Raw genomic sequence first — 26,245 nt, 5'->3', positions numbered from 1 at the left:
TTACCACAGGACTGAGATAAGAAATTTTGTAGACATTTTATGCCTTGCTATGTCACAATAAAAGTTCCATTCACAATATGTTCAGCTGCTTACATTGAATTGAATTGAAATTTAGTTTAATCTAACCCCACCTAGTTGTGTTAAGTGAATGCTGTGTGTTGTTAGCATTGTCATTAGCATGGGAATTTACAGCGAACGGTGACTGTCACTGCATAAAATCAAACTGCTTGCTGTCATTAATGACTTAATGTTTGGAGTTGTACCCTTGAGGAAGAACAATGTGTGTCACCTTGATTTGGGCCACAAAGATTGCAGGTTTTTTTCTCTCACTTCTTTGAGTGCCTTCATACTTGCATTCATGCAAAAACATAAAAATATGCCAAATCCACATTTTCCACAGGATATAATGGAGATACCGACATGACAAGTTCAGAGGGGTCTATAATGACTGACTGACTCACCTGCCCATGTGAAACTGTTCATGGGCAGAACTTGGGCTATGTGTGCATTAAAATATGTCTGTGTATATATATAAAATGATAACTTTACAGGAAAAGGAAAAAACATGTTATACTTTTAATGTCAATGTGTGTATATGTGTGTATATATATATATATATATATATATATATACAGGTGCTGGTCAACGAATTAGAATAATTTGAAATAGTGCAATCATGAAATTCTTTGAATGCATTTTTTGTGCAGAAAGCAAATCAGGTGTTCACCGCACCTGTCCTACTCGTTAGACTAATCACAGAACTCGTTACCTGTAGAAAATTTGCTCAGCTGAGCTTTCCAAAAGGCCCATTTAGGCCATTTAACTGTGACACTGTTGTTTTATTGAATTAGAATAATGGAGAAACCGTTTCATTGAATTAGAATAATTTTTATTATAATTACAATCATCACTTTCTCAGTATTTTGTGGCTGCCCCCTTGGCTTGTATGACTGCCTGAAGTATCCGCGGCATCGATTTGACCAGCTTGTCGCAAGTTTCCGCACTCACAGCTTCCCAGGCAGTGGCGATGTTCTGCTTCAGTTGGTCCAGCGTAGTAGGCTTTCTGTCGCGAATTTTCCGCTTGACGATGGCCCAAAGGTTTTCAATGACATTGAGGTCAGGCGAGTTGGCCGGCCATGCCAAAACTTCAAGCTGTTTTTTAGTGAACCAATCTTTGGTCGACTTTGCCGCATGAGCCGGTGCAAGATCCTGTTGAAATATGAAGTCTTCTTCGCCGAACTGTTCCTCAACAGTCGGAATCAGGAACGTTTCCAGAATATCTTGATATACGGCAGCATTGACAGTCTTCTTGAGGAAGCAGAGTTTCCCTACACCTCAAGCGGACATGCATCCCCAGACCATAACGCTCTGGGGAAACTTGACGGATCTTTTCACGCACTCGTGGTTGTAGGTTTCGCCACCACGACGCCAGACACGAGGACCTTGGTCACCGAAGGAGATGCAGAAGCGTGATTCGTCACTGAAGACCACTTTCTGCCAGTCTTCAGCAGTCCACTTGCTGTGTTCTTTGGCCCACTTCAGCCGTTTCTCCATTTGTTTCTTGTTCAGCATCGGTTTTACTGCTGGAACGCGAGATTTGAAGCCGAGTTCGCACAGACGACGGTAAGTGGTTGATCTGGAGACGTCAGCACCGGTCTGCTTGTTCCACAAGTCGGTGAGCTCGGAAGTGGACTTGAACCGGTTGCTGACTGCGATCTTTCTCAGCTGCTTGTTGTCGCGAGCAGAAGTTTTTCGGACGCCGGAACAGTTGGTGCGCTTGCTGCAGTTTTTCTTGAGAGCTTTGCAGACGGAAGACTGGCTGATGCCGAGCTGCTCAGCAATTTTAGTTTGGGTCAAGCCTTGTTGGCGAAGGGCTTGAATTTGAGCCACTATTCCGGTTGAGAGGTCGCGCTGCTTACCCATGATTGATTTTACAACTTAGAAATTCTACTCAACCCTGACTTTATACTGCACAGTGAACACTCTTCACAGAAAACAAAAATTCGAGCATTTATTCTAATTCAATGAAACGGTTTCTCCATTATTCTAATTCAATAAAACAACAGTGTCACAGTTAAATGGCCTAAATGGGCCTTTTGGAAAGCTCAGCTGAGCAAATTTTCTACAGGTAACGAGTTCTGTGATTAGTCTAACGAGTAGGACAGGTGCGGTGAACACCTGATTTGCTTTCTGCACAAAAAATGCATTCAAAGAATTTCATGATTGCACTATTTCAAATTATTCTAATTCGTTGACCAGCACCTGTATATATATATATATATATATATATATATATATATATATATATATATATATATAACAATATGTATTGTCGTATATCCAGTATATATATTGTCATCATACACACAAACAGGCTTATAGAACACCTATAAAATGTATTGCTTTTTATAAATGAAAAAATATTTCTTTAGTGTCATTATGTAAAATGAAAATATTATGCGCAATTAACTGCACAAACTAAGGCAATAAATCACACACAAACACACACACACACACACATTTTCTAAGCCACTTCTACCTCTGGGTCACGGGGGGGAGTGCTGGAGCCTGTCCCAGCAGTCATTGGGCGGAAGGCAGGATACACCCTGGACTGGTCGCCAATCCATTGCAGGGCAGCAATAAATCACAGTTTTTTTTAATTGTTTCACAGCATTAATATAAAAGATTAGAAATGGCAACAATCATAATAATAATGCAAAAAAACTTAAGCAGACAAGATAAATTTAACTTCTTTACTGATTTCTTTTGATTTCTTTTTCGTTTGTTTACATAACATTGAGTCATAAGTACTAGCACTGAAAATCTGGCCAGCTGCTTCTTTGGTAAATGTGTAGATTTGTCTAAAGCAAAGCTTTTCCCTTAAAAATGAAGTTCAGTCCACTCATGAATGTACCCCGGTCAATCCTGCCAGAGCTTGCTTCTGATAAGTTGTGTTCAGAGATAGCTGTAATGATGATGAAGGACTGAATTTAGCATGGCTCTTTAACTCTGCAAAGGATTTTGATAGCCATCACTTCTAGCTGTCCTTTTGGTTGCCTTTCATTGAAATCATGCCATGAAGCGGCTCCACCGCTCCGCTTTCAGGTTCAGAAGTTAAAGATATCGATCAGTGGCAAAGGTCCAAGCGTACCTATTGATGCTTGAAAAATAAACAGAGGCTAGATGCAAGCCAAGTGTGAGATTTTTTTTGTTTCTTTCTTTGCTGAATGTACATGAGAATTTAGTTGCATTGTCTTGTGGTGGTCAATGGCAGAGAGGAGGGCCGAGGCTCATAGGAAATCGTTTGGATTTCAAGGGGGAATATTATACTCGTTTACTTAAAGTTCAGCAGACTGTTCATTTACTGCAGGTTTTGTGGGGAGTTTGGGCCTTTTGTTGCGCTCTCTCTCTCTCTCTCTCTCTCTCTCTCTCTCTCTCTCTCTCTCTATCAGAAAGAAATAGAACAAAGAGTCATTACACAGGTGAAAAGAGCTGACCAAGCTGTAATTATACTGCATTAGAGAAATCCAGCCCTCAGTAGCAGGGGCTCTCAGCTAAAGCAGCGCTAGACATATTCAACAACGGACAAATCATTTACTATGTGTCCCTGGTGGCACACTGGGAAGAATAAATACTTGCAAGGTGCAGGAGTGACTAATGTTCATACTGAGGTTTTTTGCTTACCAGAATGTAAAGTGTGAAAATGGCTGCAGATCTGTATTCTGTTTTGAAATGTTGTTCTGTTTTCAGTGGCAGATGTTTTCTGCCTCTCTTTCTCTTTTCCTCTCTCTCTTTCTCTTTCTTTTTCTTTCTTTTTCTCTGTATTTGTCGGTCTCTCTACCTTCTCCATCCTCTCTCCCCATCTCTCTCTCTCTTTCTCTTCTTTTTCTTCTATACATGTCTCTCTCTCTGTCCTTTCCCTTCCACTTGGTAATGTCTCTCTCTTGCTCTGTCTTTCTCTCAATTCAGTTCAATTCAGATCAAGAAAGATTTATTAGCATCACTGTATTGAGTGCAGTGGTGACAATTCATAGTAAACTATCTTTGACCATCTCTCTCTCTTTCTCTCCTTCATTGTCTGCAGGAGGGTACACGGCTGCTGTCGTTGCCGCCATTGCAGCTTCACCGCAGCCGACACAACAGCCCTGCTAGACCACTTCAACTCCGCCCACTGCCAGGACCCTGGTGACCCCAGTTCTGCCCCAGCCAATGGTTGCTCCGCCCCTTCCACCTTGCGCATCAAAGAGGAGAGCAAAGGGGACCTGAAGCTTTACAGCTTGGCACCTCCAGAAGCCAAGCCGGCCGAGGCCGTGAAGAGTGAGGCCCCAGACGAGAAGGAAAAAGAGAGGGCCTGCTCTGAGGCCCTAGGGCCTGGAGCACGTGGCACAGGACGAGGCGCAGAGCAGGCAGTCCCAGGACTGGTGTGGGTGCCTAAGGAGAGAGCAGCGGAGGTCCTGAGGGGTAGCCCTGCCCAATTCCAGACCCAAGGGGCTCTGGGCTTGCTAAATGCTGTTCAGGAGCAGCAGCCGCAGAAGGTGCTTCGGGACTCACCAAGCCTGATGTTTAGCCTTAGCACTGATGCTAAGGGCTACCTGCAGGGGACGCCAGCGAGCGTAGCGGAGAAGCCCGGGCAGCAGTATCCCACCTTTACAGAAAGCAAGAGTGCAAAGGAAGAGTCCCAGTCACTTTTACGGGTAAGGGGAGAGTTCTTTATTTCTCAGTTTACTTCGCTACCTGTCAAAAGTTTGGGCAATCTGGCTTGTTTATCCTACTAATTAGCATGTTTTTTCTCTGGTGGTTTGCAATAACTTGAAGTGGTGATTCAGCCAAAAGTAAAATTTACGCTGTTTTCACTTTACCCCAGATGTAGCCCATTAGCCAAGGCCTTTTTTTTTTTTTTTTAGCGTCCAAAGTTTGCTTCTTACTTTGGACTCTAAAAATGTTTGGCTGTTTGTCTACGTTTTGTGGTACAGGGGAAATTATGTGTGTTACATTTTGGCTTAACTGTCATTTTGAAATATAAAAGACTAACCAGGTTTATTTTGAGGACAACAAAATCTTTCATGTAGTTTTTGTGCCAGGTTTTTTAACAGTACTACTGCAAGAATAAACTCAAGACATTTATTCTCTTGTAATTCTGGGATTTTATTTTAGGTGGGGCCATAACAGGGCCACAATTCCAGTTCAGGGGCCAAACAAGTGTCTTCATAATCATCTCATAATATCATAATACATTTATTATAAGGAGAAGAGTTTATTAAAGATCACCAACATCTACCAATCTATTGACATAGCTCATTCCATATTAATTATTATGTTTTATATTTAGTAGACATGTTAAAAATATCTAATCATTTGGCGAATCGTTTCAAAACTATTTCATATCATTTTAACATGAAAATCAAGTGTTAAGTGTAAATCATTCTGTTCATTCAGTTCAACAACTTTGAAAGTACAAGACGTCAAAGATTTTTGCTTTCTCTAACAAGGACAAAAGATCAGTGTGTTTGGCATCTCCTATTGATCTACACCACTTACACAAGTGGCATATTTATTGTTCACAATGGCAAATTGCAACTAGTTTGCATGTGTATCAATCAGTGACTTAGAGACTGAGAGAGTGATTGACAGTTGACACTTAAAGGGCCAGTCAGATTTTTCCTGGGGCTAATGCCTCTCTGGGCCTACTCCTGAGTCCATCGCTACCTTGTTGTGATGTCAGCACTCATCAGCTCTCAAGCCTTTCAGAGGCTTCAAATATTCATTCTTAAACCCCTGGTGACTGGTAAAAGTACAAATTCAAAATCTTTCAAGCAAAAAGTGTTTTGAACAAGCGGTTCTCCCAAGAACACAGAGACTGTACAGATTTTTTCTCCAAACAAACTGAAAGATGTAGTGATGGACGAAAAATCTGGACAGTCTTGATGTTGTTGGGAGTCTGAGAACCACTTGATTAAAACACTTTTTGACTGCTTTTACCAGTCATTTGACATTTAACAGAAAACTGTTTATACATAATTTAAGCAAAACCTGCCGTTTATACAAAGTAAGGCATGTTGCAGAAAGGTGTTAATGTTAGAGAATAAAGAAAAAGACAAGCAGGGTGCCCCCAAACTTCTGACAGGCAGTGTATATAGTTTTTCCCCCTTCCACATATGATTGGAAAGCAACACGCACACATCGACTGGGATTTCTGGTAAGCCTAAGAAACATTGTCCACCACACAAAGCACTTCACAACAACAAGGGTCATCAATTATTTCTGTCTGACTCTCACCCTGAGCTGCTGGTTTGGGGATGTTGTGTATCTTGAGCTTAGATGTTCCATCTCTCGCTCTCTTTCTCCTTTTTTATTTCTCTGTCTCTCTGTACATGTTTATGTGTTGTTATTCCTCCTTGAGGTCAGTATTTGCAGAGGCCCTTGGCTGCTCTGTGTTGCCCTCAAAGCCAGGCACTCTTAATTGAGACAGGTGCCCAGAGAGCAGTAAACACACCAATAAAGCCACTGCCGCTGCCGCGAAACAAACAAATATCTGCACATATCCCTGCTTTGGGCCCTAGCATAAGGGGCGCAGTGCGCATAAATGTAAGAGTGGACTACCGTGTGCTACAGACTTGATGTACATATTTGTTTTGTGGGCTGGCTTGAAAGTGTTTGCTCCTGCTTTCAGGTACTGCATAGCTGGAAGGACTTTTGTGAATAAAAGATAATTGGATATAAAAAATAGAAATATATCTATATATAAATAATCCATATGTTAGACTGTCTGTCATCTTATTAATATAAGCCATAGCGTGTTATATATGAAACGCATGCTGTCATGAGTCATCCCACAGACTTAGAGGCTGCCATATGAACGAGGTGATATGGCCCTGCCACAGTGCTTATGGCCTCATTAAGTCAGGTTTGGTGAGTTTTATAAATAATCCTGGCGCTGCGTTTTGAGTGTCAGAAGAAGTACTGGCGTAGGCCCTCGGTTGTTGAAGACAAGCAGTCGGAGGATGGCAGGCTCACACTACCTTAAGAACCAGCAACTAGCGAAGACAAGCGTTCCACAAAGGCTTTTATGTAACCCATTCACTTGCCTGACATTTGCAGCAGAATTGGCCTCAGTTGAAATGTCTTTTTTAAAAAAAAAGCCAAGGTCCCGCAGTTGTGTGTGCACAGATTCAACATTGTGGTGACATGTTATAAGTATTTATGTGCGCTCTAAATGCTGCACTCCACCTTTGATCTGGCTCTAGACTGACAGGGCTAAGGATGGGCTCTCCCGCAAAACTCTGACATCATTTCCTCCCTGTCCAGCCGCGGAGCTTTACCCACGTTTCAATCAGGCCTGTTAACACAGAGCCTGTGAGTAACGGGGGTCCCCACTGGGACTCGCGCTTCCTGGCCGTCTTCCCCTCCAGAACCCGTCACTGTCTGATGTAACGAATTGGCTCCAAATGAAGAAAGATTTCTTTTTTTTTTATTTACGTCTGGTGGAGTGGGATGTTGAGAAAAGGCAGCTTGGCCTGAGGCTGGAAAGGGATGGATGAATAATCGCTTTTTGGAGTCGCTCTTTTTTTGCCTTCTGTCCGTCTTTGGCACTTCACCACCGTTCTCCATGGACACTTCTGGAAGCTGGATGGCAGGCCGGGGTGTGGTACACTTGGTGGTTAAGTCATTAGCTGAGGCGTGTCAGTGAGTGTGTGAACGGATCGAAGCGGGGGTGGAGGCTCAGCTCCAGCCTTCAGGAAACGTTGAATCAGATTTATTTTTTGAGGGGGACAGTAATGGGCAGAATGGGCTTAAAGGAACAGTCCGACCACAAATACAAATTTACAGAATTTTTGTAAATCTTGTACCCCAAATGTGGTCGATCATCCAAAACATGTTTGGCTTCCGGAGTTTTAATTAACTAGCCAAGAGGCAAAAATATGTCAGCTGTAAACAGTAATAGCAGCCATTTCAAATCCTAAATTGTGTGCGCATTTTCTATGTTTGCGGCATTACAAACCATATAAGCTTAAGCAGGTCTGTTTGAGATTACCTAAGAACTTGCAGCAATTGCAGGCAATTGTGTGATAATTTACTCTCACAGGTCCAGGCGTGAACTCGTAACAAGAATAGGCGTCTAGGGAACTTTTAGTGCTTGATCATGGCAAACAAAATCCACCACAAACACAGGTATGCCCCCTCTTAAACCTGTCCCCAAATTCCTCTAACTTGTGCTCTTTCATTCAGAGCACAATCAGAAGCACAAGCAAAGCAAGCTACCTTGCATAATGGTCTTATTGGCTAATAGAACTGTTTTCCTCTTATTTTATTTTACTGCATGTAATGTGTTCTCCACACAATGGACACACATCTGCAAGCTTATTTGGAGTTTTTAGGGGAGTTTTTAGCCATGCTAACTAACAACTGGCTTGTCCATCAGACAATGTTGATAAGTGCACCATTATCCCATACTCTGAGCTTTGACTTAACAAATTGTTGGATTACTTTCATGATTAGTTTGTTTTCACTCTAATATGTCTATGTTCACACCCACTTTTAGCTCAAAACTTCTCATTGTTCCCAGAGGTTATCATTACGAGACCACATCTGCCCTTAAGACACTATGATGTGAGGCATGCAGTTTGCATGATGCTAATAGGTGGGGTATAAGCTTGCATTACTTGTTAACTTTATTTTAGCCTTGCATTTCCAGTACTGTATTAAAGAAGGAAACATCAGACACAAATTATTTACATATTTGGTGTCTGATGTTTCCTTCTTTCCTTCGTTAAAACTTCAGACACAATAATATGAAGCCAGCTGCAGCCACCAACCGTACCAAACGTGATTGATTGCCTGGGGTAGAGGAGGAAATTGTTTACATTTGATTCCTCACTGAACTGTTCCTTTAAAAGGACTCTCTGAGGTCCGTCACAATATTTTTTAAGTTACCATGACTGAGTGCATGAGTCACTGCACACGTTATAAAACCAGGCTCAACCAGGGAGGGGTTCCTCACTGAAAGACTTGAAGAACCCAGTCTGGAGCCAAGGCTTCTGGAAGCTTTACGGGTGTGAGAATAGAATGGCTGCACTGAACTCATCGCGGGATTAAAATGTAATCGTAGTATGAACAACCAGATAAGAGACTCTGTGATGAGGCATGGCCAGGGAGGCGCCCCACAAAACCACATAGCTGCTTCTTTCTTGTCTTTTTCTTTTTTCTTTTCCTCCTCTCTGCTTTTCTGCATTCCGGATAGGCGTTCTTTTGGTCAGAAATTTAATATTAGACACCCTTTGAAAGCAGTGATGCACTGTAGTTTGTGGAAGAGATTTGGAATGGATTCTGGAATTTTGGATCATGGCTGGTGGAATTCAGATATTAAGATAACAAGAAGACATTGAATAGGGCTTTTATACTTTTTCCAGACAGACACCATCAAGAACTAACTTTCCACATTGAACATGTTTGTCCCACGTTTTTAATACCCTTCTTATAAATATTTTTCCATTTCTTTTAAATATGAAGCTTCTTTCATACTAGATATTTTTTCAACACCCACCAACCCCCCTAAAATGGCTGGCTCAGGCACAAGAAGTAACCAAAACCTTCAACTAAGCTTCTGTATTACAGGACAAAACAGAAGAAAGAGGGCCTAATTTAGTTATTCATCCCCGAAGGACTCTTCATTAGAAAGCAGGCTATTGGCTTTTAATTATGTTTTGTAATGCCAGTGTTCTTGCTCATTACCATTTGCTCATTCTGTTATTTTCTCTCTCTCTCTCTCTCTGGGTGGCTCTGTGTGTTCAATTCAAACATTTATTATCTGTTTCTGCATGATAAAATGAAGTTATTGTATCCATATTGCACATCAATGATTCCATTACTCCTCCAGATGTCCTCTCCTCTCTCTCTTGCTCTCCCCTGGCCGCTAGAGTTATTGGGTCTCAGAGGAAGAGGACGGATTCGGATGGATTTAGATCTTTTCTTGTTTTGCTGCATGCTCCCTGCTGTTTCTTACTTTGGCAAAGATAAGGACAAGTTTTAAGTGTTTGTCTTAATGGCTGGTCAAAACAGCTAACGAGTTGCATATTCCTTAATTCACAGCTTTTCTGTGTCGCAAAAGAGGATTAAAGAAACAGTCTTCAGATTATGTCTCATCAGCATGTGGCAATATCAGAACTTCCCCTAATAAAGACCAGAATATTTTACTTTGATTACAAGGCAGAGTTTCCTTTAAATGGTGAATCACTGAGCAGTTTGTCATGGCAACCAGGCAGCGGGGCTTATTATTTGTGCCAACTAAGCTGCTGGCATCATGTGACTCGATCATTTCCCCAATCACAGTGTGCATGATGAAGTACTTTGCCTACTGTGTTTGCAGCCCTGTTTCTCCCAGCTAATCTCCTTAAGCAACCTTGTTCCCATTTCCTTATGACTTCTACAGTCTGTCCCCACACACCATAAACCCTGTTCTCCTATTGTTCAGCTGTGTGATGTGCATGTGTCCCAAAGACCTGCTGTGCTGCTCCAGTGCCCCATAGTCAAGTGGCTGTAGTCTGAGAAATACAGGCTAGAGATTTAATTTAAACCAAAACTGATTGTAGTCTGAGAACATTTTGAATCCAACCCTCCTGCCTAAGGATGTGCTTTCTGACTAATTTTGATGTTCAGGTATCTGTAAGAGTTAATGAAGGAATAGTTAACCACAGTGTAGGGGTGCAACGATTAATCGACTTAGTCGGCTAAAATCGACGACCAGATTAGTTGGCAACTAATTTAATTGTCGATTAGTTGGTGGCATCATCACGAGTGTTTATCACGCTAACTAGGAATGCTGTGACAGTACCGCTTACTGGAGAGTTAACAACAGTGCGATGGCAGCCTCAAGAACAAACAGTGTGGGAGCATTTCACGCTTAACTCCGAAAAAAGTTGTCAGTTGTGCTATTTGTAAAACCCACCTTAGCTGGCTATGAGAGCACATCCTCCATGCTGAAGTATTTGAAGATGAAACACGCCGCCTCACTGGATGAAGAAGATTAATCTTTGTAAGGTAGTTGTGCTAGCAAGCTAGTTACTTCATAATGTGAGCTGTGCTCATTTTTTATTTCGAAATACATGTTCTCCGGAATCTTTAATGGAGTTGAAACAGAGAAGCAAGTAACTTACTCACAGCGACACTGTTCACATTTCAAATGATGTTAACAGTTAAAAAAAGAAAGTTAATTAAAACAGAGATTTTTTAAAAATAAGATATTCATTGTTTGATTGCAAATGCATAAATCAACCTCAAGGAGTTATTTGGTTATTAAGCGATCGCTAATCTGAATAATCAATTGTTTATTTGACTATCAAAATAGTCCTTTGTTGCAGCCCTACCACAATGTAGAAAAAAATATTAACATGTTCTACAAAATAGGGGGATCTGTTGCTGGCAGAGTCTTAAAAATCAGTGGCACAAACTTGATGGAAATACTTGAGTAGGCTGTCTTAGTGCTGAAGCTAATAACTAGGGCTAACTACTGAGCTAATGCTAGAAACAAGAGCTATCTGGTACAGCGGAAGATGGTGATAACTCATAGCCTTCTGCACAAAGTATTTTTCTCTTCCGTGGATGATGCTAATAGTTTGTTGAGAACAGAGTTAAATCTTTTCTTTGCTTTTGGTTCTAGCTAACATACCTGACATAACTTCGTCTGAACCCAACCACTATAAATCAGATCACTTCACATTACTAATTATAGCACCTGTTGTCTTGTAGTAACAGTCATCATCATAAGAAGTTTAAATTCCATTTTAACTATAGCAGTGGAGGAAAGGCTATGAGAGAATGAAATAAGACATTTGAAAACTACAGGAGACTGAAATGTATTTGCTATCATAAATAAACTTATAATGAATCCAAAATTACTTTGTTTTTTTTTTCTTCTATGAAGTTCCTGGTTCTTCTGTTTTAATGTGGCAGCGGTTTAAGAAATTACGTCCTAAACTGACCAGTCCTCAACAAGCACAGTTGGTCCAGTTGACTTTGGACAAATGTTTCATGCTCTAGTGTGGGCAGCCCAGTGAGGGGAGCTCGTTTGCTGCCACAGCATTTGGAGTGCTGGTGTGTGTTACGGGCACAGACCTGTGTCAGAGCTTTCTGCCCTCTGGCACTTTCTCCTCACCAACCAGTGATTATCAAATTAACCCCCCTGGGTGCAGAGAGAGAGCCCCCCTTCCCGCTTCACAGTCCCCATCCATGGCTGTGTTCAAAAGAATCTCTCCGGTTAGCAGTTGACCTCCGGCTAGTCGTGGGCCACGTTAATTGCCCTGGATGGATGTTCCTGCTGAACTTAGGAGCCTGGTCTTAGACAGTCTCCCGAACAAAAAGATAGGTGTTTTTGCATCCAGGATGACTAATTGCTCACTTAGCCTTTTATGTTGCCTCTTAGTGCACTTAAGCAGCTCTGAAGATAGTGCTATTGTTATTAAGCTCATTAAAAGCTCTCACTACAGCTTCATAGACAATGCTGAACTTGTTCCCAGAAAAACTAGTTGAAAGCTTAGCTGAGCCTGTTCTCAGTGGTTTGGAAAGGAAGTTGCTTGAAAAGACTTTTCTCGCTTTACCTGTAAAATGTCAGAGAGAATAGAGAGGTCCTGATCCTGCACCTTCATATGAGGTTTTTTTGCTTTTGATGTGATCTGCATCTGAATTCTGCCCAGGGGTATCCATTTTTCTAGGATTCATTTGTTTGACTGTAGTTTTTCTGTGTCCCAAGTAAAGTTTCTTGTGATCAATAATTTCTCTGTCCTGTTCTCAAAGGAGCAAGCTTTGAAAATGACAGACACAAAAGACTTGAAGGAAGCAGGATGGGATGACAGCTAGACTTAACTTTCTGAAATTTAAAGCCATTTTTGCCTCAACAGCAACTCTGCTCAGTGAATTCAATCAAATACAGGCATTGCAGGTGCCACAGCTAAAGTGGCAATTTGCATCAGGCTATCAAATGAAAGATATTCTACTCTGTCCTGTCCTTCTCATAGACTTCACAAAACAGAAAAAAGCTCTTAAGAATTTTTCCTTGCTCTGGATCCTGGACTGTTAGATGTCCCCTGTGATGCGACGGGAGCTTTGGCTTTAAAGACTTGAGCACAGCCCAGTTACAGTCTGTTTGAATCATACTGACTGAGAGTAAGTGTGCAGACATACATGATGTGTAGATCTGGCTAAGCACTTACTCTGGGGTCTGTCCCTTCTGGCACATTATGAGTGTTCGTCTCCATGTGTGGTGACCTCCAGCAGTGCTTTCTCATCTTTGCTTTGTGTTTTGGAGCCCAAATATCCATTTAGATGGGAGCCTGCCCAGCCTGCTTTTGATCCTGATGTAGGCTCAGGACTGGCTGCTGATTCCATCACCCATACCCCACCTCCTAGCCCACATCAAAGAGACACAGTGCACCCCAATGAACACAAACTGCTGTTTAATTTGTGCTGTGTTGGATTACCATAGTCTTTGAGGAAGGTGACACTTTTTTCCCTTTCTTACCTCTGTTATTGTTTCACTTTTTTCACAAGAGCTCCTAGTCTTCCCTCTACAGCAGTTCAGCCTGGAGTTTAGTGCATGTTTAGTATGCTGCTGAGACAGAGGAAAGATGGAGGGAAGGAGGGAGGGAGGGATGGGGTTGCTGATGAGCAGCTCTGTGCAGCCTAATGAAGAAGCGGCTGGCTTATTAGTCTGGAGAATAGGAGAATGACGAGTGGCAGGGCCTGAGGATTTGGGTGATGGCACAAACAAACGCAGAGAGAGAGAGAGAGAGGGAGCGAAGAGCCGAGCGCCTCCTCATCCCAGCCTAATGGCCTTCCACAGCACTGTAATGAGAGCCTCTGATGCCAGCCATTTGAGGTGCGATTGGAGGGCGGGGCAACAGCGATACAGGGGAAGGTGGGGAAGTAGGCTTATTCTCTGGTGACGATGAAAAGGAAGAGGAGGGGCAAGAGACTTCTAAACAAACACACAAACAAGCAGCAGCTGCGGCTGGCAGCAGGCAAATGTCTGATTCCCTAACGGAATGCGGCCCAGCCGTGACACCGGGTGACGCGTGTGTGTGGGGCGAACCAGCTGCTCCACTGCACTTGGGCCAGCTTCACCGCTCTCCCACTCTGGCTCAGGAAACCTGTCTAATGAGGCTGCAACAATTATGGATAGGAGTGGTTCTTCAAATATATATGGGATGTCCAAACTCATCTTAGTATTTGTTTATCATTGATGCAGTGTTTGCTTAAAAAATACTCCATAATGCTCTATAATGTCCACATCTACATTGATGCATGCAGGCATTCTGGCACATTGCACTGCACAGCCACAGGCAGGGATTCTCAAACACTTGAAAAGAAAGAATGTTATTGCTAGGTTTATTGATTGAGAAGAAAAATCACTAGGTTAAATAGGTTAACTAGGTTAAATTTATGGACATCATTAGTAACAGCCCTACTATCAAAACCAAGCTCTGCTGAATGAAGAGCTTGGCCTTTTTTGAGCCTTTGCCTGCTTGCTTACCTTTGGGTACTGGCAAAGCCAAGACCCTGTAGGTTGCTGTGCAAGTGAATGATTGTGAATGAGTGACAGTGTTTGCTGGTGTAGCTGGCACTGTCTGATGGCTGATAGATGCAGGCCTGGTGATCGAGGTGGCCCAGGTGAGCGTGCCCAGCTGTGCTTCTACAGACAGATGGCTCCCCCTCTCTCCCAGAGGGTCCAGACCCAGGCAAACCAGCATTCCCAACATCTCTCACAAAAGTCTGCTGTTTCTGCAAGCTCAGGCATCTCCCTAGCTTCTCGCTGACGCTGCAGCCAGCTCCTATACACTTGCCTGAAGGAGAAGGGTCTGTTCTGCCCACCACAGGCCTCAGGCGCAGACCCCGAGAGCTTCTCTTCTGCCCCACTCCCCCGCAGGTGATAGGGACCAGACCAACTGGTGTCATCTTCTCCTGCTGATCCCCACTACACCAATTAATTTTCCTCAGTCTGCTCTCCCAGCACCTGGGTTTCCGCCCAGAAACCAGTGGCAGTGCCAAAGTTCTGCACCGAACTGAAGAAATCAGCGATTCAACCCTTAAACACGCCTGTGGGCCTTTGCATGCACGATTATCCACGGCATAACAAAGACAGTAGGGAAGCAGCAAAACAGGATACAAGGAGTACAGTAGCTGTTCCAGTTACACTGTATATCTTTCAGGAGAAATTTCTGCTTGGCCTTTCATACATCAATGAAGAATTTATTCACAGAAGGAGCTGTCATATGGAAATATTTTAGATTTATTAGGTTTGTTGTACTATATTTCTTCAGAACAATCTTCCAGAGCTTCCAAATTTGAAAGGATTCAATTCTTACATAGCAGGATAAAGTAAGAAGATTTCTTTTGGAGATTGTGAGTGGGAGTTGGAAGTTTGTTGGGGACATGGTTGTTTCTGGGATGGACATACATTGCCATATGTCCACTTTAGCCAAAACAGGTGCAAAGGTTTTCCACTAGAGTGCTGGTTTTCCACTAGACTGATTAGTTTAGTGTTGCTGTGATGGTGACAAGCAAAGTTTTCTGTGACATAAACAAGGATCGTTCCTAAGTCAGTTAATATTCTGTTTAAGAGTGCACTGGAAGCCAGTCTTCATTGCATACATGGAAGGATTCTGAAAGAGGTAAAAAATGGTTGGCTGAGAAAGAGATAATCTTCTCTCATTTTCTGCTACACCAATGCTTTATTATATTTATTTGTCTGTTTATGTTTTACATATACTGTATGTTGTAAATATACTGTCTATTTAAAAAGTCATGCTCATGTTTGGTAAAAGTCTTGATATTCAAAGTGAGAATCAGTACAAGCACTGTGCACCTAGATCTGTGCTAAGAGAAAGGTGCCATAATAAACCAGATGTCTGCTGTAGGCAGGCCTGAAATCAAATCCATTGGCTTTGTCATTGTTTACATTTCCTCATGCCACTGCAAATTATATTTTCAGACAGCTACTTCAATAGAATGCAGTGTATGGCTAACATATTCAAATACCTTTGGGACTTTTTCTGTGAATGTTACCATCTCTGTAGCCTTTTCTTTGCCGCATCCCTTCTCTATCTCTCACTCTGCTTTTGCCAGGGGAGGAATTTTGCGCAAATGTACTTTTGCCCTGTTGAAGCAGTAGAATAAGAGGGAAGGCCACTTCTTGCTGAGCAGTAAAAATAGCGTGATGAACTCTCTTTTTTGCTGATCATCGATGTTCTCCTTTGGTAGTTACTGATGACATTTACAGACGCTTTGGACATTCTAATCCCTGTCTTCAGCCAAGAGTGTCCACTGGAGGCTATACCTGCCCTCCACCCCCCCACCCTCACCCAATTCAGCCTTCTCCCTGATTGGCCCGTGTACAGACCAGCTTCAGAGCAGGAAGTGAGAGCAGATGTTTGTAGGCTTTGTTCAAGGTCTGTCCATTTAAAGCACAAGCCACAGGATACAGGGTGGATCTCTAAGCTCACTTGGCACACAAGGGTTTGTAACACTGGTGTTTTATTATAGTGTTGTATTGTGGTTCACTGACCGGGAGAGACATGAAATAAAAAAGTCTTCATGAATAGAAAGACTATTCAGTGGCTGTACATACCTTTATACTAGGTATTTTTTGCTTTTAATTGTATATTTAAAGTTGAACAAGCTTGATGTTTTAAAACTAAAATTGTGTAGCTTCCATGAATGTTACTTATAAATGAAACGATTTGTTAGTCACCCCAGTGTGGTCTACTTGACCAGTCAGTCAGGATTTGTTTAGTGTATTACAGAGCTTTATTTTCCATTGCAGTAGTGGCTATTGGAGTTCTTCTGCTAGTGTGTAGTTGGCCTTCAAACAGCACTGGATTCTTGGCAGGTATATGGCTGGCCTGCCCTTTGAGGGAGTGGGCTTGATTGGCAGAAAGATAGCGGAGTTATTTTCTTGTGTGGTAATAAGTGCGCACTTCTATAGATCAGTGAGCAGTAATCTCAGTCTGGAACCCATTACTTTGACTTTCTTTTAGCTGGATCAGCAAGGAAGGGGCAGTTAGGCGCTGATTTGCTCTGTGGTCAGTGCTTGGAAGACCACGGGGCTGGGCGGTATTCAGTGAGGGCCCAGTGGAAATAGCCAGCCTTCCACCAGCAGAGAGCTCAATCTGAGAACAAGCTGTACCAAAACACTGGGAGGAAAAAACTTTGATACACACGACTGAGCTTTTATAAAGGAATGGAAAAATATACCTCTGGAAGGAAATCAGAGCAGAATCATATTAGTCCATTAAACTATTAGCAACTTGTATATTGTTTTGCCAAGAACGCTTTGACATTAGCATTTTTTCCCTTCCTTTCATTCTGTTTTACCACTTATTCACTGACCATTGCACATGTTAGTACGCAACACACCATGACTGAGGTAGGCAGTGGTAGTGGACATGTGGAGCCACTTTTTTGAGCCAGTGCACCGTCCTCAATTTCCAGGCAACAGCGTCACTTGGATGTGTTTCACTACCAGCCCTGTCATTTTGGAGAAAGGGAAGCATGTTTCAAACACAAGCCAGCCATTTTCCTTTATTGAATGAAATCACAGTGAGCCGAGACCCGACTACCTACCGTGAGTCACTTATTCTTCCGTTGTATGTGGTGCATGCTAGCAATCAAATTCACTTTTCTCAGTTTCACTGTGATATTATGCTGTCTTCATTATGGGGTAAATCACTTACCTCCATTTTTTATAGTAGTGGAAATGGTCCTGTCACTATGCTGCCCATTGAAAGTTTGAGGACACACAGCTTTTCAAAATCTTTTTTATGATCAAGCATACAAAAATGTACCATTAAAGACTGGTCATGAGCCTAACTTTCTCCAAATACAAGATTTGTTTTATTATTTGATACTTACAACCCTGCCCCCCCCCCCCCCCCCCCCAAACAAAGTGGTTCAGTGGATGGCTGAAACTAACTGTCTAGCTAGTTTGAGTGAGCGAGATGTGAAACTGTAATACTAGTTCAGTGTTGAATGAATTCACAGGGTTAACATTAATGCACAACTGAGCACGATGCAAAATTACTTTATTTATTTTGTCAGGCAAGTTTTATTTGTCAGTATTATTTGATATTATAATTTACTTGCCTAACATATCTGGAGTCAAGGTGTCCTCAAACTTTCGATGAGCTGTGTACATTCTTGATATGGTTACAGTGGCCTTCTCAGCCTTTAGTGCAGTAGACGCTATTATGGTGCCTTAGGTTTAGAGCGAAGGCAAAGTGAGAGACCCTGAAGCAGGGATAACGCTCTTTCACACCACAACTGCAGTTTATCAAGGATATAACACAACCTGGCTCAGCAGCTCACACTGTGCCACCCTCTCCATGCATGTGTACTCATTTGTTTGGCTCTGTATGTTTTTAGCCTAGTGAATTCTCAGAGTAAACAGTCTTCAACCTTTGTGGCTTTATTATTTCATTTTATTTTTCCTCCCAGGTTCCACAGTGCTTCTTCAGTGCTTTATTAGTTTTTCCTCTGGACGCGTCTACATTTGCTTGTTTTGTTTGTCGCTGTGTTGTGCGTGTGTTTACGTTTCTGCCGCAGTGTGTCCCACTTCGTTTATGTGCTCAAGCTTGCTCACTAGCGCTAATGTGGCGCAGACAGGAAGTGGAAAAGCCTCCAGCGCCACTCGCGACTGAATTCTGGAACAGAGTGCCACATTTTACGGGGGGGTGGGGGGGGGGTGAGTACCTGCTCCAGTCTACAGTCCGCAGGCCAGAGGAGTGCTGTGGATGACCTCACCGTCTGAGGGGGTGGAATACAGTGAGCCGTTTCAACCGCCTTCCAGGACGCCCCTGTTTATTTTTGTCTATGGGATGATGGGAAATTTGACTGCTGCAGAAACAAACTGACACCCCTGTGCAGTCGGCTTGGCAAGGCCAGACTAGACCAGGCTGGGCGGGGGTGGGTGGGGTGTGTAAATGTGTGTGTGTGTGTGTGTGTGTGTGTGTGTGCGTGTGCTCTGTTTCTATGGTTTGGCTATCCTGTACTGGAAGTATAATGGAAAAGATGGTGAGGCCATGTGCAAAGTTTGCTGTTCCATGGGCCATAATGGTCAAACTGTGTTTAAAGTTAAAGCGAGGTGGAATGCCACGATCACGTCCTGCTCTGTCTGAAATCAGGGCCTTCTGCTTTAGCCTTTCACAGCTACTGATTGTTCAATCGAACATCTGTAATGTGTGGAATAAACTACTGTGTTATTTTCCATCACATTCTTATTCTCTTTGTGTAAAAATGCAGCTTATGTCCCATAGAGCCCAGACATTCATATTGCACCTTTTCATAATGCACAGTTATTAGGACTCCTGAAGTTTAAAGAAACCCTAGTGAAACTAAAAGATAAAATCCAGCAGCGTCCCATTTACCTTCCTTTTCCGATAGCAGATCAGCGGGTACTCCCTGTGCTCTCTCCTGCTTTCTCTCCGTAGCTGTGTCTGTTTTGCCTGTTAAATATATGGATGGATGGTGTGCCTCTTTACCACCCACGTGTGCTTTGTAATGTTAATAAAGTATGCCTACCCTGTCCCCTTATTCTGACTTGTTTACATTCAAACCCAAGCAAAATATAAAATGAAACAGAGTAACATTATCTAGGCCGGGATGTGCCATGCAAAATACAGGGCGCCCCAATGCGTCTGCTGGCATAATTCAATCTGCGACTGGATGGAAACCGGAGTTATTTTTATGCTTTAATTGTATAATGCGCTGTGTTTAATGTGAATCGCTCATTAAATTCAATTGGTCCAGACATTGCTTTTGCTGTGCTGTGTTGGTGTCATGGTGTATGAAAGCTGTGCGGTTGGCTCAGTTGGGGGTAATGTAAACAGACTTGTATGTACTAATGTGTTTTTGTGAAGCACTCACGATCTGCATCTTGTCTGTCCTGATTTGGCTGTTTTTCTTTTTTTTCCCCTCAGCAGGAGCCCTTTCTGCTGCCCCATTTCATTCCACAATAATATGAAGATGCCTCATGTTTTAAAGATAATCCAACTCTGTTCCACCAAACCGTAGATAAGACAACTGTAACCATATCTCATCACCGTGTAGATTTCATCTGATCCTGTGCAGTGAAATCTATTATTCACGACACAGCCCTATTTTAGTGGTGTAACACAGGGTCTGTGGATTACGGAGGGTTTTATCATACACTTCCCTCACAAAGGCTCCATTCTGCTTGTAAAAACCACATTAATCGCTTTCCCCCTCTAATATGGCCAATCTGGGCTGAGGAGATTATGTATGGCTGATACAAAATGGCAAAGGAAAAAGGAAAATGAGACACTTTTGTCTTTTTTTCTTTAAACATTGTTGTTTAGGTTTTTAAAACAGTCCATGCAGAGAAGAGGCTAAATGTGGATTGACGGCATGTCACAAAAGATCATACCTCGGGGTAATGAGGAAACTATTGCCTATGCGGCGTGTCGCTCACATCGGGATCCCGCCCCACTAGTCCTGCCAGAATCAGCCAGGTGGCCCTAATAATCCAAGCGGGGGTTGAAACCAGAACCCAAACTGAGTTATTTATGATCTGGAAAAGAGAAGAAAGGTGGGAGGGGGGCTCCCTTGGCAGTGTAATTTGAACGTTTACATGAATTACGCATTTGATTTGGTGACCAAAGCGCCGTCAGTTTCTTGTTTGACCACAGCAGTCCAAGCTCTCCTTCACTCGAATGCAGTAAGTCTTCTGTTTTAACTATGTGCCATACAAGTCATTGACCTGACAGCAATATTAACTGAACCCATTCTCTTTCCTTTTTTTCCATCCATACTCCCCCCTTGTTGCTCTTCTGGTGGTGCTCAGGCCGTGGTGTCAGACAGCAGCTCCAGAAGGGAGGGGAAAGGTACCTTTGCGTGTAGATGAGTCGTTGTGCTGCGTGCCCGGCTGCAAATGAACATCTGGATGGCATATTGGTTCCATGTGTGAAAATGAGATCAGCTCGAATAATGACCAGACTCTGGAGAAAGACGAATGCACACTGGCCCTGATTTGCTCGACAGCCCAAATTGGCAGCACCTTGCATAATTAGGGAGCAATTGGCTGAGATTAGACGGGCTTCGGACCCTGACCAATCATTAATTTGGACCCCTGTCTCCAGGCCGTACCCCCCCACTCCTCCTCTTTACCCAATAGCCCCCTCCAGCGTTTGCCAAAGCGCTATCAGCTGGTAGCTATTTGTCAGGGACACCCCCCCCCCCAACCCCCATAAGAGCCTTAATTGTTTTAGACAAACAAGCAAGCTTGTGGCCTAGGCTTTTTACACAGGAAGACATGACTTCTTTGATCCATATAATATTCCTTAGCAGGGCCTTGGAGCTATTTACTGAAGAGATTTATCCACAGACAGTGGAGAGACTGTTCCAGTCTCAAAGCGGCCACTTCACACTGGAGAGAAGAAAGATGCCCCAGAGTAGTTAGCTTTAGCGGTGGAACGTCGGTTAAGAGCAAGGAAGAGAATCACAAGGCCCTCAGTTACAGTCATTGTGTGTGTTCCTGTTTTGCTTATATTAAAAGTATTTTGGAGACGCTTATTTTCGGTAATGTCATTTTTCATATTTCTCAATGCAGGTGGCGTTTGAGGTGTGGGTAGCATAATATTAGCATGGATGCTGACGCTAGCAGCTCCGCTTCATTAGTCCCTGTAACTGCTCCTCTGAAGAGAGGGAAAAACGTACCTTCCCAGTACTTGGCAGCTGAATCTAAATCCTGAGCCGATGATAGCAATGACAGTTTTGCCTGTTATCACCATTCAGCGGCACACCCAAATGTAAAGCAGCCAAGGTGTGGGGATTATGTGAGGAAAAAAGTACAGCTCAGTATGAACAAGGTGATTTTCAGGATGGAATAAGTATATAAATTGGGATGTTTACAGCAGTTGCTTGGAAACGGCGATGGCATGAATAACAGAGCAAAAGGCAAGAAAAGCTCACATTCTACTTCTGCCTAACATATGTAGCATGGTCTTCCTGAAATGAGGCAAGCAGGTCCATGTGTGTGATTGTACACGTCTGTAAACAGCTTGCAGGCAGTCACAAGTTACAATTACTGACATGAGTACGAGTGTAATCACAACAAGATGGACCCTCAGCAAAACTGAGTGGCTTCCTGCCTCTCACTGCATGTCAGCACATCTGGGAGTTCAATCAGTAATGATAATTGGCGTTTGATGAATCTTGACATTTATGAAGCTTAGACATGGGGAATGCTCCAGGAGTGTAAAAGAATTGCATAGAGTTGGGCGTAAAACCAACAAATCTGGTGTGTGTATGTGCTTGTTTTTGTGCCCTTTCAGGACACAAACATCTTAACTGTACTACCTACAGTTACAGGACAAACACGATTGGTCTGGCTTTGCAAAGTGCTTTTTTTAAAAATAATTGAAAGAGCAAAACATTTTATGTTTGGTTACTGAGATGTAGATGAGGTTTAGATTTAGTGGTTTACAACATTACTTATAAGAAGATACTGTATATAATGCATATGGTCTTTTTTATTATTAAAATGTTTAATCACAAATAACCACATTATTTTGTGTAGTTAATCATAACAACATTTTTCTTGTTTGCTCTAATTTAACCTTAAAGAAAGGGAAACTTACATATTTCCACTGATATTGTTTTTATTAATTAGCTGCTCAGTGATGTATCCATACATATCCAGAGAACACTGTCCAGTATAGTCTGCCGAAGGTAGTGATTTAAAGACTGTATTTAAATGAAAAGGCTATAATCCTGTGCAAGCAGTTGAGTCTCAGCCTGTCTGTGGAAGGTCTAGGGATCAAACTAGGGACATCCGTTAATGGCATTAAAAACAATGTGTGACATATGATATTATTGTCTTAATGTATTATTGACAGCTCTTATGTATACTATAGCAAACATCAGAGACTACTTTTCATTTATTTTCAAGTTACTAATTTTTTAGCAACAGTAATACAAGCAGAAAACAATATATTTAACAGAAAATTTCACAGACGTCTCAACAACTAAATATAATATATATAAATATTTAGCATGTTCACTTTCTGCTTTCAGTGCTTTCATTCTTTTTGGGAGGCCTGCTTTCATATTTTCAAAGAAATCTGCAGGGATTTTTTCCCTCACCTCTGAAGTCCAGTCGAGTAATCCCTGAATTACAAATTTAGGCTCATCAGTCCGTAAAACGGTCACGTTTCAGGGTTGTAGTGCAAATTTTCTTTTTTTCATCTATTTCATTTTCTTAGTACGAGCATCATCGCAGCTACACATCCTTTCAGACCCATGGGGCCAAGTTATCTTGTCACAGTGAAAGGTTATAAAGAAAAACCTGTGGATTTTTTCAGATCTGAAGATTTTTTCATATCTCTCAAAGATATAAGCTTCAAGTACTATTTATCTGATGGTGACAGTACTGGTGGTCTGCCAGGTCTTGGTAGACAAGATAGCTAGGAGTCCAATTTTCTCTATAACTTATGAAATTTAATTGAACTTCCACTTATTTTCCATTCCTTATGCAAGTGGATTGTCTTACATCAGATCTACTCAGAAATGTCTCCTGTGAAAGGAAAAACTTGTACCGTACTGTATATACTGGACACACTATGATTACATATAGGCACATATAGGTTCTTACATGTATGTAAATACATATGTATGACTTTGCATCCCGACATTGCATTAAAACAAGTATGTGTGTATGTGTTGCGTTCATGGCTACGTGCCCATGCGCTGCACTACAGTAACCAACTCCAGCAGGCTGCCTGCTCACTGCCTGTTTGTTTCTCTCTTCCCTCTCTAATCATTTAATCCTGCACAGCCTCTGGGCCAGAGGGCCACACCTTTAACTGAGCTTTTGTATTCTGAGTCCTGCTCAGGTAGTAGCATGCCCCTGCTCTCTTCTTTATGCTGCCCCCTCAACCCACCCCCCTCCTCTCTCACTTTCTCTCTCACTCGCTCAATCTTTTCTCTGTCTGTCTAATAACAGGAAAAACCCTTATGCCTGGTCCCATGGTGTTCTCCCTCTATTTTCTCTCTGTCTTTCTCCTATCTTGCTCCTCGGCTTTGTTTACAAAAGGGCCATGGAGACGGGGCGAGAGAAGGAGAGAAAGAGAGGAGAGAAGCACTCTGTTTTTGTTATTAAAAGATGCTTTCACTGAGGAATGTGTGCATTAGCTGTAGATTGTTTCCTATTAGCAGCTTATCTCCCAGGCTTTTGGCTCAAGGGCCTGGCCTAGGTAACAGGGGAGACAGAGAGAGAGAGAGACAGAGAGAGAGAGAGAGCAAGAGCAAGGCAGGCCACATGTAGAGCTTAGAGCCTTTGGGAATTTACCCATGCTGCCATAGAAACGGTGCTAGTCAGAGGTGCTGGCAGCTTAATTTGTGACGTGGCACTGATGGTGGCTAACCAAGCAGTGCTAGAGTGCTCACCTCAAGAGGCCAGCCTGATAGAGACATGTCTTCTGTTTTAACTCAGCTTTTTCTGTTCTATGTTTTCGTACCAAGACATGCCCCAGAATCAGTAATCATTTTTTTCTCTGGCTTACTTGAAAGGCATCTATATAGAAATAGTATTTACTGTATCTGGAAATGACAAAAGGGACTGTAGGGGATCATATAATCAGATGAGGTCATACTGATGCACCTGTGGTGCATCCTGTAAGCCCCTTAGAGAAACGAGGATGACACTAAACAGAGTAAGAGGCTTGGAAACAATCTGAAGTGTAAATGAAAGCCAATTTGAGGTTCGCCAGACAAATTCACTATAATACACAGAAGTGTTCTCTGTTATGTATAAATGTAGTTTGATCCCAAGAAAATCAACATAGTTTTTCTAAGACATTGGTTCTGAAGCCTGTGGCTTTCAGAATGGCGTTGTTATATGATCATACATGACATACTAGGGGTGGGAAACATAGACATAGGCCTGTAGACTAAATGAGTGATCTGTGTATGAGCTATCCTACCGAATTAGTTCAAACTGTGGTCCCACAGTAAAAGAAAGATAGAAAGAAAAGTAAAATTTAACAAAAAAATGAAAATTCAGACCATAGACTCTATTTATATCAAGGTATTAATTGAAATAGTAACAAGCTAAGTATATACAAAATCATAATTTACAGGGTTCTTTCTGTTGGGAGCTGGCCGACCTTAAATTTCAGCTTTTTAAGGTTTTTAAATGTTTTAAAGATTTAATTTAGATTCAAATTTGAGTTAATTTTTTTGTATAATTTTTTTTAAAACTCACACACTTTTAATGTCACTCCTGTAACACAATTAGATCCCATTATTTTTAAGTAAATATGGTCCAAAAAATATTTTATATGTTTTTATATGTATATAGTTTTTCAAAGCTGTGTTTGCCATGTGCTGGCTAGCATTTTGGGTTATGCACAAAATTAACTAAAATTTTCACTACTGAAACATTTGGCTTAGTGTTGGTAGTCTTATGATTGTCTGGCAGTGACAAAATGGAATGTTCAGTCATTTATTTTAATAAACATTTTAAAGTTGTTCAATCATTTTAGTTTAAAGGACAAGTCATTTAAAAGACTTTTAATTACATTTACAATTTAATTACATTCAAATTGAACAAAGCTAATGCTACTTGAACATCAACATAGGGTGTAGAAATCAATAGCCAAGATTAATAAATAATCATTTTTAAATCGCATGTATGAATCAAAATCTATTTGAATTTGTAGGTATAGAGATTTCCACTCTGGTGTGTCTGTGACTTGTCAATGTCTGTGCACAGAGGAGTGGACCACTCACTCTAGGTTTCCACTCCTAGTGTTAATTAAATCGGATAAAAGTCCTTTTTGTAAACTGCTCTATGTCATCTACAACTTTACATCTTCAGAATTCCAGCTTATATATAATGATAGTAATTCTCTTTAAAATCCTGTTGGCTAGAATGCTTATATTTGTGATATGCTTATATTTGTGAAACTCCAGTTAGTAGCGACAAAAAAACATTTCTGAGCATTAGACAGAGGGAGAGCCATTTTTCTTGAACTCGGAAATGAGGTCACAGCAAGAAAATTTAAGAGCCACTAATCTAAGAGATGTATCATCACTTCACCTGGGAGCAGAGAGAGAAAGTAAGGGATTCTTCTATGAATCTTCTTCAGGGTACTTTGCCAGAAGTGCATCCATATGATGTCATTTGCTTATTTCTAGCTTACTTTCCTGATTCCAGCTGCAGGGAAGACTGTAGCATTTCTGC

General features: G+C 41.9%; 1 protein-coding gene across 6 annotated transcripts in view; it reads left to right on the top strand.

Moving 5' to 3' along the window:
• The window catches only part of trps1 (trichorhinophalangeal syndrome I), a 141,600-nt gene that overhangs the window by 55,310 nt on the left and 60,045 nt on the right, over window positions 1-26,245 (top strand). For all 6 annotated transcript variants that reach the window (XM_017696626.2, XM_037535496.1, XM_037535497.1 and 3 more), the window contains one exon: window positions 4,085-4,694. In XM_017696626.2, coding sequence (XP_017552115.2) covers window positions 4,085-4,694 — 610 coding nt within the window. The remainder of the gene's footprint in view (window positions 1-4,084; window positions 4,695-26,245) is intronic.

This window comes from Pygocentrus nattereri, chromosome 27, assembly GCF_015220715.1.
Source record: "Pygocentrus nattereri isolate fPygNat1 chromosome 27, fPygNat1.pri, whole genome shotgun sequence".
NCBI lineage: Eukaryota > Metazoa > Chordata > Actinopteri > Characiformes > Serrasalmidae > Pygocentrus > Pygocentrus nattereri.
Note: the sequence above shows the minus strand (reverse complement) of the source record. Positions and strands in the feature narration are given on the sequence as shown.